Consider the following 18,966-nt stretch of genomic DNA (forward strand, 5'->3'; position numbering starts at 1 on the left):
TTCTCAAATTTTTAAATTTTAATCCTCAAGTCCTAAAAAATAAATTAATTTTGTTTCCAAACTTTTAGCAACTTAATAACCAAATTCTGTTTAAAATCATATTAGGCTAAATTGATTCATTTTTATAAAAATTGAAAATTAAATTAATTTTTTTAAAAATTTAGAAACAAACTATTTATTTTTAAGAATTTAAAAATCAAATTATACTTTTTAAAATTTAAAAAACAAATTAAATCATTTAAATTAATTTAAGAATAGTTAATCCTAACAAATATTATACACACCCACTATTTTTCTTCTTCTTTTCTTTGAGAATGTTAACGTGTATCCTCCAGTTCTACACACATCTCGATTCTCCCAGACACAAATTCACTTTCAACAATTTTATTTTTTCCATATAAAAAAAGGATCAAACTTGAGAAGTCTCTTCTGTTCCCAACCACTCAAAATGTCCTCCATGGCTTCCTCCACCGCTTTCTTCACACCCCTCCATGATTTCACTCAAGCCAGAACAACCCCATCACCCCCTTTGCCTTTCATCAAATCCTCCTTTGCTTCCTCCAAGTCAACCTTTTTTCACCCTGCCCTTTCCCTACAAACCTCTTCCAACTTTCCCAGGCTTTTTGGAAAGCCTAAGTTTTTCTCTGTTCATGCAAGGGCTGCCACAGAAAAAACCATTTATGATTTTACTGTCAAGGTACCATGCCCCAATTTCAGTTTCCATTACCCTTTTGCTTGAAAACAAATGGGTCAGCCTTGAAATTCGAATTGGAGGAGTGGGGTGTCTAAATTTTTTTTTTTTTCATGACAATTTGTTCTATGGATAGTTTTTACCGAAAGGGGAGCCTTTTTAAATTTTAGATAAGAAAAGTTTATTATTTTATTATTTTTATTTGTTATGTGCTCAGGGTGTTTATTATATTATATGGTGCAGGATATTGACAGAAAGGATGTTTCTCTTAGCAAGTTTAAGGGGAAGGTTCTATTGATTGTCAATGTTGCTTCACGATGGTATGAATTATGCACTTTTCAAGGGAGATATGTAGCTCAATATGTGTCATGGAGCCCTATTTTCTTCTTTGAATTTCCCAATTTTTAATGTAAAAAATGAAAATCAAATAAGTTGTAGCTTAACATTTGAGTCAAACTTTCTCAGTTTCTTGTCAGTTATGATACCATTGAACTAATTTCCTTCCTATGACAGTGGTTTGACATCATCAAATTACTCGGAGCTGTCACGCTTGTATGAAAAATATAAGAATCAAGGTATGCTATGCATAAAGAATGGTTATTTGTGTATCTTCTTAATATTTCTAAGTATGAATTGGTCATGTTTTACTTGGTGTTTGCACATGTATCTTCTTGGTTCTGAATCTGTCTACTTGTGCAAATCATTCTGTACTTGTTGGATACTGTATAATAAATAAGAGAGAAGTGTGTCCCTCCTATTTGAATTCAGGCACAATTTATTGACAACTTTAGATTGGATACCTGTGTCAGTTGTTTAAATGAAGTTTACTAACTGGGGTCTGTTTCTCAAATGTTCCCCTATTCTCCTCAAAGACACCATTCTATTGATACGGTCACTTCAAATATCACATCTTTGTATGGGCAACTATTGATTATGATTTTACAATGTATATCGATTTCCCTGTGTGATGCACTGATGCATTATACAAAGTCTGCTGACAAACTATCTTGCTGTTTTTCCATGTTTATCGAAATGTTTATGATGTGAAATGTTTCAGAAGCTGCTAACTCATGTGTTGCAGTTTATTCCTCATTTGTTGTTATTTTGGATTTAATTATTAGGTATAAGAACCATCTAAGGCTGAAGAAGAAAGCGAACATGTTTTTATGAATTATTTATTTGACAACATGTTTATGTAGAATTTTGAGTATATTTTTTCTCCTTATTCATATGAAGATCAAAGTGAACTTCTTGCAGTTGAAGGTTAGAACCCAGAAATAAAGACATTTAAGGATTCCATCCTTTGGAATTTAAGATATTAGCTTGTATGACATTATTGTATTGATTCCCCCTCTCCATTTTCCCAAGGGCTTGTTTGTGTCATGCTACCTCTACATGTAGCTAAATTAAGGGTGTTCTGTGTGCATGTTAGGGAAGGTGGAAATTTGAAGAGTTATGTAGGGGAGTGAAATATATTGCATTTCATTCCAAGTTGGGGTGGAAGAATTTACAAAACGATAGAATGCCTATTGTGGCTGCTCCATTTTCGTTTTGATCTGTCATTCTTTTATCTCTACCAAGCACACCTTTAGTTTCTTATTAAAATGGGTACAAGACAAGGTTACATTATGGTGGAACATGGGTGAAGCTTTGGCCTTATAATTTCTGGTCTCTTTATACTTGAAGAACCTTGGCGGTTTCGTTATTGGAAAATTCAAATACTTCCAACGGACAGATTCAAAAGTGACTTAAATTCAATTCTATATTTTGTTACTTTTATAAATATGGTTCTAAGGTTTTTAGTTTTACATTAATATGTTTTCTCAGCACACACTTCTAGTGCCCTTATTCTGCTTCATTCCAGGTTTGGAGATTTTAGCTTTCCCCTGCAATCAATTTGGTATGCAGGAACCTGGATCAAATGAAGATATTAAGCAATTTGCTTGCACTCGATATAAAGCAGAATTTCCAATTTTTGATAAGGTTTGATAATTTTAGTTATTAGTTCAAAACAGTTTTAATCTGAGTAAACAAAGTATTGAAGTTCTATAAAACAGGTTGATGTCAATGGACCATTTACAACTCCAGTGTACCAGTTTCTGAAATCGAGTGCTGGAGGCTTTTTGGGTGATCTTATAAAGTGGAATTTTGAGAAATTCTTGGTTGACAAAAATGGTAAAGTTATTGAAAGATACCCACCAACAACGTCTCCTTTTCAAATTGAGGTATGTTAAGCTTCCCCCAATAGTAAATCCAGTTTTTAATTGTTACCATGACAGTGAAATATTAACTAATGAAGTATGTCAATGTCTTTCCTACTCAAGATTGAAGCCTGAAGGTGAGTATAATAGAGTATCTGTTAATATTGAGAAATTTAGCATTGAAAATTCAGTTTGAAACTTTTAATGCTGACAACTTAGCACTAGAATTTAGTGTTTGAAAACTTGATATTTTAAGTGCCTGATGAAATTAGTTTATGCTTAATGTAGTCAGTAACCTCTTGCATGCTGAGCGGTTTAAGCAGTTTTCACTTATATTTATTGTAAGTAGGTATTGAACAAAAACAGTAAATTATTTTCAGCATAGTTGAGTTTGGAAATATGCCCTACATCTGAGATAGTGTTAAGGCAACAATTTTCAGTGGGTCAGTTCTAAATTAAGTTACACTCTTCCATTAAATTGTAGCACAAAAGAATCTTATATACATTGTTGTTAGAATTGCACTATTTGATATTATATGGTAAGCCATTGATCTGTTTCATATCATGTGATGAATTTGATTAGAACTTTAGGAGAACCACACTACAATCATTGTAAATCCCACACTAGAATTTGATATGTCCAATATGGGACTCAAATTCCATAGCTTGCCATTGGATCCTAAGAGATTCACATTTGGGTTTGAATCATGTGATACATATTACATACTTGGATTGGCATAATTCTGTATCACTGAAAATGCTCGAAGACTTTATTTTCTTAAAGCATTGAGGTGTGCATCCATTGAAGGCGTTAGGAGAGGGATGTTAAGCCCAAAAATTCTAGAAGGGTGACATTGACCAAATAAAGCCAACATGAATTATTACCTTGAGTCTTAAAGCATTCATAATTTAGAATCATATGGTTTTTTCCTATTACCTCTACCTTATTATGAAAAAGAAAAATAAAAAATAAAAATCCATTTTCTACCACATTCATATACATTGGATTAGTCATGACTTTTTCAGTTTTCACAAATAATTTTAGATGTCTGTCTGTCTGTCTGTCAGCTAGCTGTCTTTGTTTAGTAATCCATAATTATAGGAAAGTTTTGAGAGTGATTAACAGTTAAAAGAAACCATCTGTTACATGTATATACAAGACAAGTTATATACTTTTATCTGTATGTTTGATAATTGATACTATAGCTAGCTATCAATTTTGTTTTTTATTATTAACTTGTTCTTGCCTGATTTATATTTTGTCAGAAGGATATCCAGAAGTTACTTGCTGCCTGAGTGTAATTCAGAACACAAACGAGAGCTGTATGTAAGAGCACGAACCGAGTGATGTGTGCACAATAAGTTAAAACTGAAGATGAGCAATAAGTATAGCTATGCAATTTACTTTGGTGTCTTTACTAAAGAAATTATCAGTTTAGGGAAGAAAATTATACTGTATTACCCCAAAATGATTGAATATAGTATATGTTTCTCTCTTTCTTTTTTTCTTTTTGTGGAAGAATTCTCTGGCCATTTATATTATTATTCTCTAAGTAATATGCTTTCATTGAGAAAGTTCTTAACTTATGTAGTTAAATAGATATATATGTCACATGTTGGAGTTGCACTTTAATGTATGCCTCACCTATCCATTGCTTGGTGATTGCTTGGTGATTGCTTACTGCACCTCCCATATTGCTTCCGGAATAGCAATTCCGGAAATAATATGACAAGTGTAGGAAAAAAACACCCTCATTGCTTTAATACGATGGCTACTTCAAAATCCAACAAGAAAATTTTAGCTATAAAAACTGCTACTAACTTGTCATAGTAAACCCTACATGGCTTAGAAATTCTAAGCCCGTAGATGAATCTCTTCATCTATACACCTCAAAACAAGATACTAACTTAGCTTCTACCATGGAAGTAGCTGTCCAAGTTTGCCTGGCACTTTTGCAATGAATAGCCCTACCCACTAAAATGAAAATATATATTCTGATGACAATAAGTATAAGTAGACTATCTGATAGTATAACCAATAGCTTCAAAAAATTTCAATTCACCTATGTTAATAAAAGTATAAGTAGACTATCTAATCTTGTTAAATGAAAGAAATAAGGCATACGCTTGAAAGGAAATATACCATGTAAAAGAAATTTACACTTAAAAAGGAAAATATTGTTAAAGTAACAAGTGTGAGTGAAGAAAGTTAAACAGTAGCAAGTGTGAGTGAAGAAATTATATACAAATGGACAAGTTGATCAGTAACAACTCAGAGTGACGAAGTTATATAAAAACAAGTTAAACACATAAAATAAGAATAATCTGTATACCAATGTAATGTGAATTTATTATAAACTAAAATAAGAACAATCTGTACACCAATGTAATGTGAATTTATTACTTTTATAATTCACAACGAGTTCTTTCCAATATTCTGGCACTAGTAGTAAGAGAATGGATAACATTTTTTTTTTCTTCCGAGACTCAACTTGTACTCTTTTTTAATGTAGTAGAGACTCGACTCAATCTTCCTCGGTCAATGGTCAATTAATTTCCGAATCATACCAATTAGTATTTTACAAGTATGAAAGCATCGCAGCCAGGGAAGGGAGGAACATGAAAGTTGAAACTATCCACACACACACGGCAAGGTGATCTTCTCTGTCTGATAAGCCAACAAGTGATGTGAGAATTTTATGGGTGAAGTATTTTATAAGTACTACATCTACATCTATAGTGAATTCATGAAATCCAACTCACTAACATAAAAATAATAAAGAATAATATTAACAATCACAATAAATTAAATACGAGGTTATTTCAACTTAACATTAGATTTTGAGTTTGAGTCCAAAATATATAATTGTGTGATAAATACTTAGAGAAATTTTTTTATGATATCTTTCCTGACTTAAACAAACATGATTGTTTTAATAAAAAAAAAAAATGTTTTAGATAAAATAATAAATCAATGATAAAAATAAAATAAAAGTAAAAGAAGATGTTGAATAAGTTTGACTTCAACCCATGGCCACATTATATCTTCTTCTTACACAATGTTGGAAGTCAAATCAAATCTCCCATCTCATCAAAACCCAGTTCCCTCCCTTCCCCATGAAACAGAGCCAATGGGTGAGAACGATAACAAAACCAAAAAAAACCTCCTCTCCCTCCTAACAGAGCCAATCCAATGGATCCAAAGTCTCTCCTCACAGCTCAACCCAACCTTCGTAATCGGCGTATTCATAATCTACGGCATAGGCCAAGGCTTCTCCGGCTCGCTCTTCAAGGTAGTAGTCACACACTTTTTCTTATATCCAAAAATGTTAGTTTTGTTATCTTGAATCCAAGATTTTTTCTTTCTTTTTTTCTCTTCACAATTAAGTTAACTTTTTTCTTTCGATAAACGTTAATTATTAGGGAATATTTGAATCATGATCTTGGTTACAGGTAGTCTCAGACTACTACTGGAAAGACGTGCAGAAAATTCAACCCTCCACCGTTCAACTCTACGTCGGCTTTTACTTCATCCCGTGGGTTCTCAAACCTCTCTGGGGAATCCTCACCGACGCCTTCCCCGTCCGCGGCTACCGCCGCCGACCGTATTTTATTATCTCCGGCGTGATTGGCGCCATCTCCGCCGCGGTTGTCGCATTCGCCGGGAACCTCGCCGCCGTTGCCGCGCTGATGTGCTTCCTAGGCGTGTCGGCGTCGCTTGCCATCGCTGATGTTACGATTGACGCGTGCATTGCGAGGAACAGCATCGAGATGAGGAAGCTCGCGCCGGACCTGCAGAGCCTCTGTGGGTTCTGCTCCGGCGCCGGCGCGCTCGTCGGATACCTCGCCAGCGGGTTCTTCGTGCACCGTCTTGGAACTCAGGTACAAGAGTAGATTTCAAGAATTTTTCAGTGATTTAGTGCTCAATTGTCAAGAATTCTACGGTTCTATGGTTTCTAAATTGAATCTAGTTATGTTGGAATAGGCTTGATCCAATTGTCACGTGTTATTATAATTATTAATTACTAAATGTTGTTGATTGTTTTAATTGTTCTAAGAAATCTAATTAAAATTCACTCACTAGTTGCTTAACTCTTGGCATAATTCTCTCAAACATAATTATTTTAAAAATCATATTTAAAATGATTTTTTTATTAATTAATTTACTAAAGTAAAAAAATTTAACTTTACAATACATGATAAATAAATTTTTACTTCAGAAGGAATATTTGAAGTATTTTTAATCGGTTCATGGTATAAAAATCTTTAATTTACTTTGTATTAAAATTATTTTTTATGATTTTTTTTTTAAATTTAGTTCTTATGTATTATAAATATTTTTACTATTAAATAATTAAAAATCATCATTTATATAATATTTAGATAAAAAATATTTATTATATATGATGACTGATAATCCAATGCCAATATATATATATATATATATATATATATATATTACTGGTTGTTGATAGATTATTTATTCATTTTCAATATGTTGTAGTTGTAGAGACAAAAATGATAATTATATTTTTTTAAACACTTCTTTTATTATTTAAAATTTATTTTGTAAAATTTATTTGCAGTTTACTGTAGGGGATAATTTCAGTGAATTTCAAGTTGAAAAGAGAGTATTATTAAAGTGCAAAACTATGATCAATAAATTTAAGGGTGTTGTTAACTAGAATGTTAAGGGTATTAGTTGGATAAAATATTTATTGTAAAAATGAAAATGTAAAATAACTTATAAATAACATAATTTTATATATCTTAATAATTATTTGTTTCTTTTAGTTTTTTGAAGTTTTAAAAATATTATTGAATCTAAGATCTTCTTTGATGATTTCCTCTAAATTCGTTTTGAGTCTTGCCTGACTTTAAATGAATTTGGATCATTGATATGTTTATTATTTGTGTATTTTGTAGGAGTCGTTGGGTCTTATGGCGCTTTCTCCGGCTTTGACAATTGTGCTGGGTTTTGTGATTTATGAGAACAGAACAAGTGCGTCGCATATTGAAAAGCAGGTTAGAAAACTGTTTGTCCCTTTTTTTCCCCTTTTCTTGACTTTATGCTAAATAGGAGTATAATTTTTCTTACGAAATTGTTATAGTTAATACATGTTTTGAGCTAAAAATATTTCAATCTCATCATTAAAAAAATAAAATTCAATCTACAATTATCGGTGTTAGTTAACTAGTGTCCATACCCGACATTGTCTGGTAATTTTTACATTTAAAAGTTTATTCATATTTTGGTTGTATATGTATACGTGTATTAGTATGAGCACCTAACCGGGTATGAACAAAAAATACGCTGTATTATTTATTTATCATATGACAATTTTTTTTTTTTATATAAACGCATCAAACAACTTCAACATGTTGAAAATATATTACAATTATATTTTGTTAAATATTTCATTGTGCATAATATTTTTGGCAGTGAATAATCTTTTTTGTCTTTATCATATATTAACACTTTCAAGTCAATCATACTTTTGACTCTTGATATATAGCAACATATAATTATTTATGGGAAAAAATAGGTCACACCAACTTGAGATAAACTCTGTCCTGCCCTTGACTCTTGTTTATTGTCATAACAAAACAAACCATCAATGGAAATTGTTTTCATTGATATTTGAATGGAGTCATATGATATGAAGAAATTAAATTCAATTGAGGAATATAAACCTTATTGTCAATGTTGTTTCTAGTTATAATAACAACTTTAATTATGTTTACGCCTAATTCTTCTACAACCAATCCTGTTCCATTACACAATCCTATAGATATATCTGCGTATTAATATTATTGTATTTCACTTTAAAATATGTATTATCTTTTAATCAGAAAATTCAGTAAGAATAGGAGTAAAAAATTACTAAGCGATGTAGATATTATAAAATCTTACTTCTGAGTCAATCAAAACCATCTCAGTTGGAAATGATTTCTTGGGCTCTCCAACAAGATACATGCTACACATTGGAATAACTCATGAATTTCCAAGCTTGTTTACCCGAGCAAACATCACTTAGGCGTTTAAACATAACACACATCTTCTAATACTTTCAAATTGATTGAGAGTATTTGGAAACTTTCATTTTTGCTTAGAATGAGAATGCTATTTATAGTAGTTTCATTGAGTTTCTCAACCATTCAGCCATATTTTACCACCACCGGAAGTAGCGAAAATTCAAAACTTCTACCAAACTCTATCTAATAGTGAAGGTTGGAATATTTGAAAATGTTTCCAAATCATCCCACATCAGTTTTTCTACTAATCTCCAGAAATCACGCACAAGAAGATTCTGATATGACAAGCTTTACATATAAGAATAAAAAGAATGAACATATGCACTGCTCACAAAGAAGACTCTAATGTGAAAGTTAGACATTGGTTTGACAATTTAGAACTCCTATTTTGTCGATGTACTAAGAGTATAATAAATTTAGTTTTATTTAATACAGATAAGTTGAACTGCTTTGCTTCGGAAGACAAGACTGTGCACATCTCCTTTAACTTTTGCAGCATATTGAAAATGTTCATATAAGGAAAATAATAAAGAACAAAAACAATAGAAGATTCTGATATGAAATTACCATTTGCGATTTTCTGTTTCTTAATTGGAAATATAAGATGACACAAGAAGGTGACTAAAGGAAATATGTCTACAACACAACCTTGAGTAGTTCTCATGCACTGGTTCCAATTTTCTACATTCCAATTATAAATAAAAGTGAATAATTAGAATTTTTATAACTCTACGTTTAGTTCCAAAATTATCAATCACAAATTAGATTTTTTTTTACATAAAAGTTTTAATGTTACAAAATAAAATAAATTCATATAGGATATAATCACTATACAATATGTATGTATTATTTAAATTCTTTTAAAACTATCTTGCAAAAGATATAATAGAACTTATATAAATTAAATGGGTTTTTTTTTCTAGCTTGGAAGTGACTACCACTAACAAGAGGATACCACCAAAGAAAAATGTCACAATCCAACTAATTTTCCGTTTTTCCAAAATTTAATGATTGGAAAAAATTGCATATTATCGAAAAAAAGCTATATATACTACATAAATGAACCACATTACATTAAATGAAACACAACTTTTCCACCACCCTAAGTTATAAGCCTAAAATTATTAACCTACTTTCCACTATAGAAGAATTCTAAATGGAATAACTTTTATCTAGTTAGTTTGTATTCATAGTCACTATTTATTCATTAGAAAACTCAAACATCATGATCTCTGCTTTGTTAATATTGATTTTGTAATTTTGAAATATTATGATGAAATAACACCACAAAGTCATAAATAAAAAGTATATATTATATAATTAGTTGTATCCGTAGGATGTTCTAATTTCAAAAGTAATCTAAATATAAAAAAGAAACAATAATAAATAAAAATAGTTAAAAGGATTAATATACAACACCAAAAATTATGAAAGATCTAATTCTACAATAAATTTGTTATTTAGTACAGGAGAACCATTAACCGAGGAAAAGTGGAAAAATCTCTGTTAATTGAATAGTGAAATATCCCATTCAATCTTTTTTCCAATAACATTGTTGTGTTATAAATTAGTCTTAATTAGTTCGTTGTTAATTGTTAGAATTGTTTGGTTGTTAGAATTCTTATAACTTCGAGATGTATAAAGGAGACTGATCGAAGGAAGAAAATTCATTAGTTCATCGTTCAGAAAAGAAAATCAAGGATCTTCAAAGGCAGAGATCTACCTTTGATTATGATAAAGACCATTTTATCATCTTAGTCGTGCGCTCTTTTCTCATTAATCAACTTCTATTTTTAGAACTACACGGTTTAGTGTTCTTTTTCTTTACTAGTTAAACTGTGATATAAGATACGTACTCCATTTCTTTAAAGTATATTTTAAAACATGCACATTACTCACGAGTCAGACGTCAATGTTCTCAACACATAGAAAAAATAAAGGTCTTGTCATTGGCGGGTGTGTTTTGCTGTCATGTTCCTTTTGTATCCTTCCAAAACATTTTATAATTAACAGTGTTAGTATTCTTTTCTAGAGTTGATGACTACGAAACTAATTTTTAATTTTCTGGATTTGAACTTATTTGTTGTTTAAAGTTGGGCACTTTCGTTGAACAATCTAATTATACTACTTTATTTGATTTTTTTAAAAAAATGTATATTATCATCTTTAGGTTAAAAAATATCTCGTATTCATTTGTATAAATTCATCAAATCAAAGACTGATTCTTAACCCGTATACTAGTGGATCCAGGTGGGCCCCTAGGTTCCTGCCCCCCTTAGATTATAGTATTATACTCTTCAAATTTAACCATTCTATGTATCCATTTCTTCATCTGTATTTTCCTTGCAACTTGTGTGTACTTTTTCTTACTTTGATCTATTATTTTTATCGCTTTATCTACTCTTTTGCATGTCCATTTTTTTTTTGAGTTTGCCAATCAATTAGCAAAAAGCATTAAGATCGTAATACTAATAAGAAATAACTAATGGCTAATTTTATATCAAAGAAATTTTAGAAATGATTGACACATACTACTGATTTTCCTATCTTGAAAGATTTCTATGTTAGCTAGATGATCTAACTAAACACCCAAGATATCGCAGGCTGTGGAGAGTGTAGGAATGAAGATTAGAAGCATGTACCAAACAATGTTGTATCCTCATGTGTGGAAGCCTTCTCTTTACATGTTCCTTGCCCTGACTCTGAATGTAACCACTCACGAAGGACATTTTTACTGGTATACAGATCCAAAAGCCGGCCCTGCATTCTCTCAGGTACCCCTCATATTTTGTTTGCAAGTAACTAAGAGTAGATAGTCCATCCACTAAAAATGTAAGAGACTTTTATGCCACCATTTTCCAATCACAAACTTTTATATAGATTAAGTTTGTTGACTTTCACATGACCATCTTACGAGTCATGCTTACTGTGAAAATAAAACAGACCGTGTATAAAAATTAAACCAATTTTCTTTGCAAATCATAACTTGGTTTCCATATGCAGGAGTTTGTAGGGGTGATCTATGCAATTGGTGCAGTGGCTTCATTAATAGGGGTTCTAATCTACCACAAGGCTCTAAAAGACTACCAATTTAGAGACCTAGTATTCTATGCACAACTCCTATATGGCATATCTGGTGTGTTGGACCTGATCTTCATCCTCCGTTGGAATTTGGTCATTGGAATCCCTGACTATTTCTTTGTTGTCCTTGAAGAAAGTGCTACAAGAATCACAAGCAAAATCAGGTGGATGCCCATGATGGTACTCAGCACCCAGTTGTGCCCTTTAGGCATTGAGGGAACCTTTTTTGCTCTGTTAATGTGCATTGATAGCATTGGTGCCCTTTTCTCCAAATGGGGTGGAGGGATGCTTCTTCGTGTCCTCCACATCACTAGAACTGACTTTACAAACCTTTGGCTGGCTGTTCTTATAAGGGACATGCTTAGGTTTGCTACACTTGCTTTGGTTTTTCTTGTCCCTAAGACAGATCAATATGAGGAACTGCTTCCTTCTGAGGTTTCAGGAAAGAACACGAGTGAAAAGGTACATGAAGAAGAGACTTTGGAGCTTGTCCCCATCCATGGCAAGACTGAAGTTTAGATAAAATTTGTCGCAATTATACACACGTCAACTTCACTATGCAATTACCTATATGCGAAATTGTTAGATGCATATTCTTAGGTAATAACGCCGTGATAAGCACTAACAGATTTACACGTTTTTTTTTTTTAAAAAAAAAAATCTAATGATATACTACAAAGTATTCTTTTTTTTTTTTTACATACAAAGTATTTCTTTTGTCATTATTATTTCAAATTGATTAAGAACTGTCCTTAATGTATATTTCTTTTTCAAATAGTATTGGTATATTACACGTATTTCTAATTGAAGTTGTTTTCTTTCTTTTTTTTTCCCCTATAAGTGTTTCTTAAAAAATTTATCCTAACAAGTTTTATTGTTGTTCTATTTCTAATTTGACCAAATGACATATTTGATTTCTTATTTTTTTTTGTTTATTTTGATCATTTATCTTTTTTAAATTTCATTTTGATAATTTATCTTTTTAAATTAGTTCAACATGATCCTTTTGTGCATTTGAAGTTAACAATATTCAAATACCAGCAAAAAGCTGCCACAAAACAAAATATAAAAAATGCTATGAATCCCAAAATTGCTCTAACTTTTTCTCTCTCTTTAGAACCATTAATATTCCCTTAAGGACCAAAACTTTCAACATTATCCCCCTCATCAACTTCCTCTCCTTCCAACATCAAATTCGTCCTCATCATTTCGCTCTCCAACCTTTGCCAATTGAAACTTTTTTGTACTGTAAACCCCAAAAAAAAATGAGAAAATAACAAATTTAGTTCATTTCAGACTTGAACAAACGTGATTTCTCTTTCATCCTTGTCGTCACCATATATAGTGTCATCCACGTCATGCACGGAAACAAGATTCCCTCCTTTGATGGGATTCCCGCCACACTCGCCTGCACACGTGGTCACCGTTGCCAACAAATTCTCCGGCCTCCAAATCCTCAACCTTGAAAAGGGAAACATATACAAGGGAAACCCTAAATTGCGAAAACATCACCAAATTCATTGATCCACAATGTTGTTCACTCGAATTTCATTATGATTTATGATTTGCATGTGCAGTTGTGAAATTTTCGATCCAAAAGAAGATTAGGATTGTAAATGATGAAACTAATTTATCAGGAGCATATTTTGAGTGGGTTTTTTTTTCTCATTTTTTGTTTGGAAACAATTTTTAGCCGCCAATGTTTGAATATCATTAATAACGTTAATTACAAAATGACAAAATGATCATTTTTTAATCTTTTTAAAAAGATAAAAAATCAAAATAAATTTTTTAAAAAAATTAAGGATCAAAATAAATAAAAAAATAAGATAAAAAAATTAAATAATTCATTTCGCCTTCTACTATTTCCTATCAAATTTTATACTGCATTTATTTGGCTAATTTCTTTTGCATTGAACGCACAAAATCTATTTCCTATCTAACTATTTTATTGGCTAATTTCGTTTTTTAATAACACTGTCAAATACAAAAAATAAAATAAAATAATTTTTTATTGTTTAAAGTAAAATAAATAAATATTGTAGCAAAACTGCCCATGGGAGTCATCAAGTTAGCCATTGGTCTTTAAGAAGGCATATTCTCAATATACCTGTATCTACATCCGTGACAATAGGTATATGATTTATTAATACTCTAATTTGTCCGCTATTAATAGATAAAATAAATTTCTTTAATTTTGAATCCCAAACAATTTGATTGGGTCGGTACACAAAGATTTTAAATCTTTTTTTTTTCTTTCAAACTCCTCTCCATTTCTAAGTATATAGCCTTCAGTAGCTTCGCGAAGAGACCATCTAATTCTCTATAAAGAAGATTTTTTCCAATCTAATTTTTATTGTTTATTGAATCATTAAAAATATCTTCATTATTATAAATAATATATTTTATTTTAACTTTAAATAGTTTAATGCAAATTGATTTCAACCATTGAAAAGTCTTCAAAAAAATATTTGTATTTAATCATTTATAGAAAAAGTTTGACCTTGACGGTTTATTTTATATTCCAATACTATTAAAAATATTAAAACTTATATTTGAAATATGTTACTGTAATGTATTATTTTAAATGTGTAACATTTTAATTATTATAACATTAATAAAAACAATTACCCATTTATTTTAAGTATATTATTGAAATATAATATTTTAAAACTTTTTATGGGTCAATTTTTGTTTTGTAAAGTGTTTAATCTATTTTGTTTTTTGGTTTTTAAGTTTTATGTCCATTAAATATTAACAATTTTTACATATTATACATGTTATCTTTGTTTTTTAAGTAATATATATTTTTTAAAATTTTATTATTGTTGATGTGATTTATTATTATTATTTTGTTTATTACATTAAAACTGCAAATCAGACTACATTATGGGTCATGATTAATGTGAATAAAATGACAAAATTTCAATGTTTGAGATACAAATATAGAACTTTTTTAGGTGATTGTTTAGTTGGCACACTTCAATTTACTTAAGATCACCAAAACTAAGGCCAACACAAGAAGAAGAATCATTATTGCAACTTTTAGATTCACTCTCAAGTATGTGAAGGAACAATTTTAGGATTCAAAAGTTTTGTTGTGTGCAATGCCATAGTCAGGTGGTTCCATAGGGTGCATGTGTGCACCATTACAAAGGGTGTGATAGCTTGTAAGGGAAGGTTTAACATTATGAATGTGAATAAGGATAAAAGGGCACCCTAATTAGTAGGGGAACATTTGTGGTTCTAAATCCAAAAGCTTCCATCTCTCTATCTTTAATTTGTTCATCTTTAGGAGGATTCACTCAATCTTGTGAGCATTTTGGTGCCCTCGTAATAAATATCAATATCCTTCTTTCACAAAAGCATAATACAAATATGTCTCTTTGCAAACATTTTTCATTTTTTCATCTTAGGTTCTCAAATATATTAGTAAGAATCTGTGTAGCTTAAGATTGAGGAAGTGGAAGGAAAAAATTAGCTAATCCCATGCGTGTTCTATAACAAAAAGTTCCATAATTATCAAACTCTTGGGGACATCAAAATGCTCAAAAGAAAGAACAAATCATCTCCAGTATAAAAAAAAGAGGTGAATGCTTTTGGGTTTAGCACCACAAATGCTCCCTTGCAAGCTAGGGCACCCTTTTATCCATATTCACATTCATACATGTCAAACCTTCCTTTCCAAGCTAGAACACCCTTTTATAATGGTGCACATGACATGCACCCCTTGGCCCCACCTTGCTATGGCATTAACCAAGGGCTTTTCTTCCCAACATCTCCATCGATTGCTCAGAGTGAATCTAAAAGAGTCGTGGTTGGTTCTTCTTCTAGTGTTGGTGTTGGTTTTGGTGATCTTCAGGGAAGTCCAAGTGATTCAAATAAATATTTACATTCAAAAGTTCTAGATTTGTCTCTAAAACTTTAAAGTTTTGTCATCTTGGACACTTTTTGATCACATAATATAGTTTGATTTGTAGTTTCATTTTATTTTGCTATTGCATCTTTTTGTTATTATTTTCTAGAAGGAATCAAATATTTTTCCCTTTGTACACTCTAGCCCTTGTGATTACTCCATTGTTATCACAATAGAGATCAATCGAGCCTGCGATGCTAAGAATAACATCAAGTTCAATAATAAACTTCTTCATCCAAACATCCTTCTTAGTTGCACCCAGGGCAACTATATATACTCAACCTTTGTAGTAGAGTTGGCAAGAAGATTGTGTACAAAGGGAACAAATATTTGATTTTTTCTTCAATATATTTATTCATCCTTGAAAATAAGAACACAGACACAACTGAAAAATAAAAATGAACCTACAAATCAAAATACATCATGTGATCAAATGTGTCTAAAATGACAAAAATTCAAAATTTCAAAGACAAATCCAAAACTTTTGGACATGAATCTTTATTTGACTCACTTAGACTTCCTTAAAGATCACCAAAACTAGTATCACCACCAATGACTCTGTTTAGATTCTAAGCAATAAATGGAGATGTTGTGAAGGAAAAGCCTTTGTTAATGTCATAACAAAGTGGTGCCATGGGGTGCATGTCATGTGCACCATTATAAAAGGGTATCCTAGCTTGGAAGGGAAGGTTTGACATGTATGAATGTGAATACAAATAAAAGGGTGTCATAGCTTGCAAGGGAATATTTGTGGGTCTAAATCCAAAAGCATTTATCTCCTACTCTTTTTTATCCTTGAGAGGATCTCCTCTTTCTTGTGAGTATTTTGATGCCTCGAAAGAGCTTGATAATTATGGAACTTTTTGTTGCAAAACACACATGTAATAAACTAATTCTCTTCTTTCACTTTTTTGATTCTGAGCTACACAAATTCTCTTACTAACATATTTGAGAACCTAGGATAAAAAGAAGATGAAAATGTTTGCAAAGAGAAATGTTTGTGTTATGTTTTTGTGAAAGGAGAAAGGGGTATTTATTAAGAGACAAGTGAACATTATGGCTACATTAGAAGGAAAATATATGTGGACAAATCGCCTCATGTTTGACATGGTAATGAAATTAAAGAATGCAACAAAAAAAAATGAAAATAAAAGAAAATTATGGATTTGATGAGCGAGGTCATTGACTATGTGCAAAAGTATTGGAAGATGATGCCTATTACTATAATATATCTAGTGTACATTGTCTAATAGGTTTGTATCATAACGATATTTGTAAAATTTATGTTGATTAAAGTATTTTTGTTTGTAAAAAAAATAAGAATTTGATACTGGATACTTTAATGTATAAAATAATATTTAATCAAATTAATATTTTTAAAGAAGTTAACTTTTGAAGTTCGTATTATTTTTTCAATTCAAACATGTATAATGATTGATTAAGAAACAAAATCATGCTAATATATATAAAAGAAACTTACTCATTTTACATTAGCTGATATTGATAACAAGAATTTGAAATAGACCCTTCAAACTAAATTAATAATAATTTTTTTAAAGGACTCAAAACTTTACATAAACTTTTTCATTGATTTGTCCCAATTTCAAAATATTCAACTTTTAAAAGAATTCATGTGTGGAACGATCACCTTCTCCTAAATTTTACCTATAAAAAAGTTAAAGGACTCACACTCTATAAAGTTTATCTTATGATTACACATTATGTGATATATTTTTTACAATATCATCTAGTCATACGTATCATATAATTGAAACACACAGACATACATTTTATGTATGCCATCAAAATAAATTGATTTATTTATTCATTTTAGAATTAGTATCTTATAATTATATTCTCATTTAGTCACATATTTGAATTACTTTAAATTTAAAAGTTGAGAATTAATATATTATTATTATTATTATTATTATTCAACATTCTCTTAATAGTTTTCTAAAATTGTTGCATTTATGACTTTGTTAACACTAGGAAAATAATGGTAAATTTTTTTTACCGATTTAATGGTAAAAATTAGTAATTTATTTAATATTTATACAATTTAGTCTCAAAAGCTTAAAGTTACTATTTTTTAGTTCCTCCGTTAAGAGAAGGATTTAAAAACAAGTAATTTAAAACTAATTTTTTTCTTTCTAAAAATACATTCAAAGACTAACATGAGGAATTTTAGAATTTTAAGAACTAAATTTTATAAAGATGCATATTTAAAGACTGAACTAAATAGCTTACTACTTTCAGTAACATTTAACTCTTACTTTTATTTTTCTTTAGATTTTAGACCACAGGTATATTTTGAGGCTTGAATATATACTTGAAATTACTAGTTAAACTATAATAATCTCATATAAGTTACTTGAATATATACTTGAAATTACTAGTTAAACTATAATAATCTCATATAAGTTAATTCATGTGATTTCTGATAATAGGATTATTCTCAGTCAAAACAATTTTACTTGAAGTTTAAACTTAAAATTCTAACAATCCTATGCTAATTAATTCACATGCTTAGTGGTAGGATGATTATCTTTGTTTATCATTAGATAAAATTTCATTAAATTCACAAATTCATACATAAGAATCGTAAAATAAAAAAAATAATAAAAAAGGATAAGTAGTTACTTTGATCCTTGTACTTTGCATTTGGTGGCAATTTGATCCCTATACTTTGGAAATGATCAATTTAGTTCACAAAAGTACAAATGTTGTGACAAATTAGTCCAAGCATCAAGTGTCCTTCGTTTCCTTTAACATTAAGTACATATGTGACATGCTGTTACTGACAAGGCAAACATTCCACGTTAGCGCATAGTGTTTTGGACTAAAATGTTGGTGAATTTTTTTACCATTGATTTTAAAATTTACTTAGTTAACACCTATTTTAAGAAGAAATTTATTCTTCTTGATTTCGTTCTAATAGGCCCTTATGAAACAACAAAATGGTCCCAACAAATATAACTAAATGGAAAAATGGTCCACGGAAGATCATGTTGCTGCAAAAGCATCACTGCCGACATCAT

General features: G+C 30.4%; 2 protein-coding genes across 3 annotated transcripts; both read left to right on the forward strand.

Moving 5' to 3' along the window:
- The first annotated feature begins 303 nt into the window (after positions 1 to 303).
- LOC100305775 (putative glutathione peroxidase 7, chloroplastic) lies at positions 304 to 4,473 on the forward strand. Of its 2 annotated transcripts, XM_006600055.4 has the most exons (7): positions 304 to 697; positions 935 to 1,011; positions 1,205 to 1,266; positions 2,556 to 2,674; positions 2,749 to 2,916; positions 3,016 to 3,029; positions 4,159 to 4,214. In XM_006600055.4, the coding sequence occupies exons 1-6, from the start codon at positions 449 to 451 to the stop codon at positions 3,025 to 3,027; spliced, it is 687 nt and encodes a 228-aa protein (XP_006600118.1). In that variant the 5' UTR covers positions 304 to 448; the 3' UTR covers positions 3,028 to 3,029; positions 4,159 to 4,214. The 2 variants fall into 2 exon arrangements, with proteins under 2 accessions (XP_006600118.1, NP_001236504.2); NM_001249575.2 differs by lacking the exon at positions 3,016 to 3,029 and having other exon boundaries at positions 382 to 697; positions 4,159 to 4,473.
- A 60-nt stretch (positions 4,474 to 4,533) lies between these two features.
- Positions 4,534 to 12,534, forward strand: LOC100794191 (probable folate-biopterin transporter 6). Its single transcript, XM_006601154.3, has 5 exons — positions 4,534 to 6,185; positions 6,346 to 6,774; positions 7,819 to 7,917; positions 11,532 to 11,702; positions 11,932 to 12,534. Exons 1-5 carry the CDS (start codon positions 5,952 to 5,954, stop codon positions 12,526 to 12,528), a joined length of 1,530 nt encoding a protein of 509 aa, XP_006601217.1. The 5' UTR covers positions 4,534 to 5,951; the 3' UTR covers positions 12,529 to 12,534.
- The last annotated feature ends 6,432 nt before the right edge of the window (positions 12,535 to 18,966 follow it).

This window comes from Glycine max, chromosome 17 (genome assembly GCF_000004515.6).
Source record: "Glycine max cultivar Williams 82 chromosome 17, Glycine_max_v4.0, whole genome shotgun sequence".
In the NCBI taxonomy this organism is placed as follows: domain Eukaryota; kingdom Viridiplantae; phylum Streptophyta; class Magnoliopsida; order Fabales; family Fabaceae; genus Glycine; species Glycine max.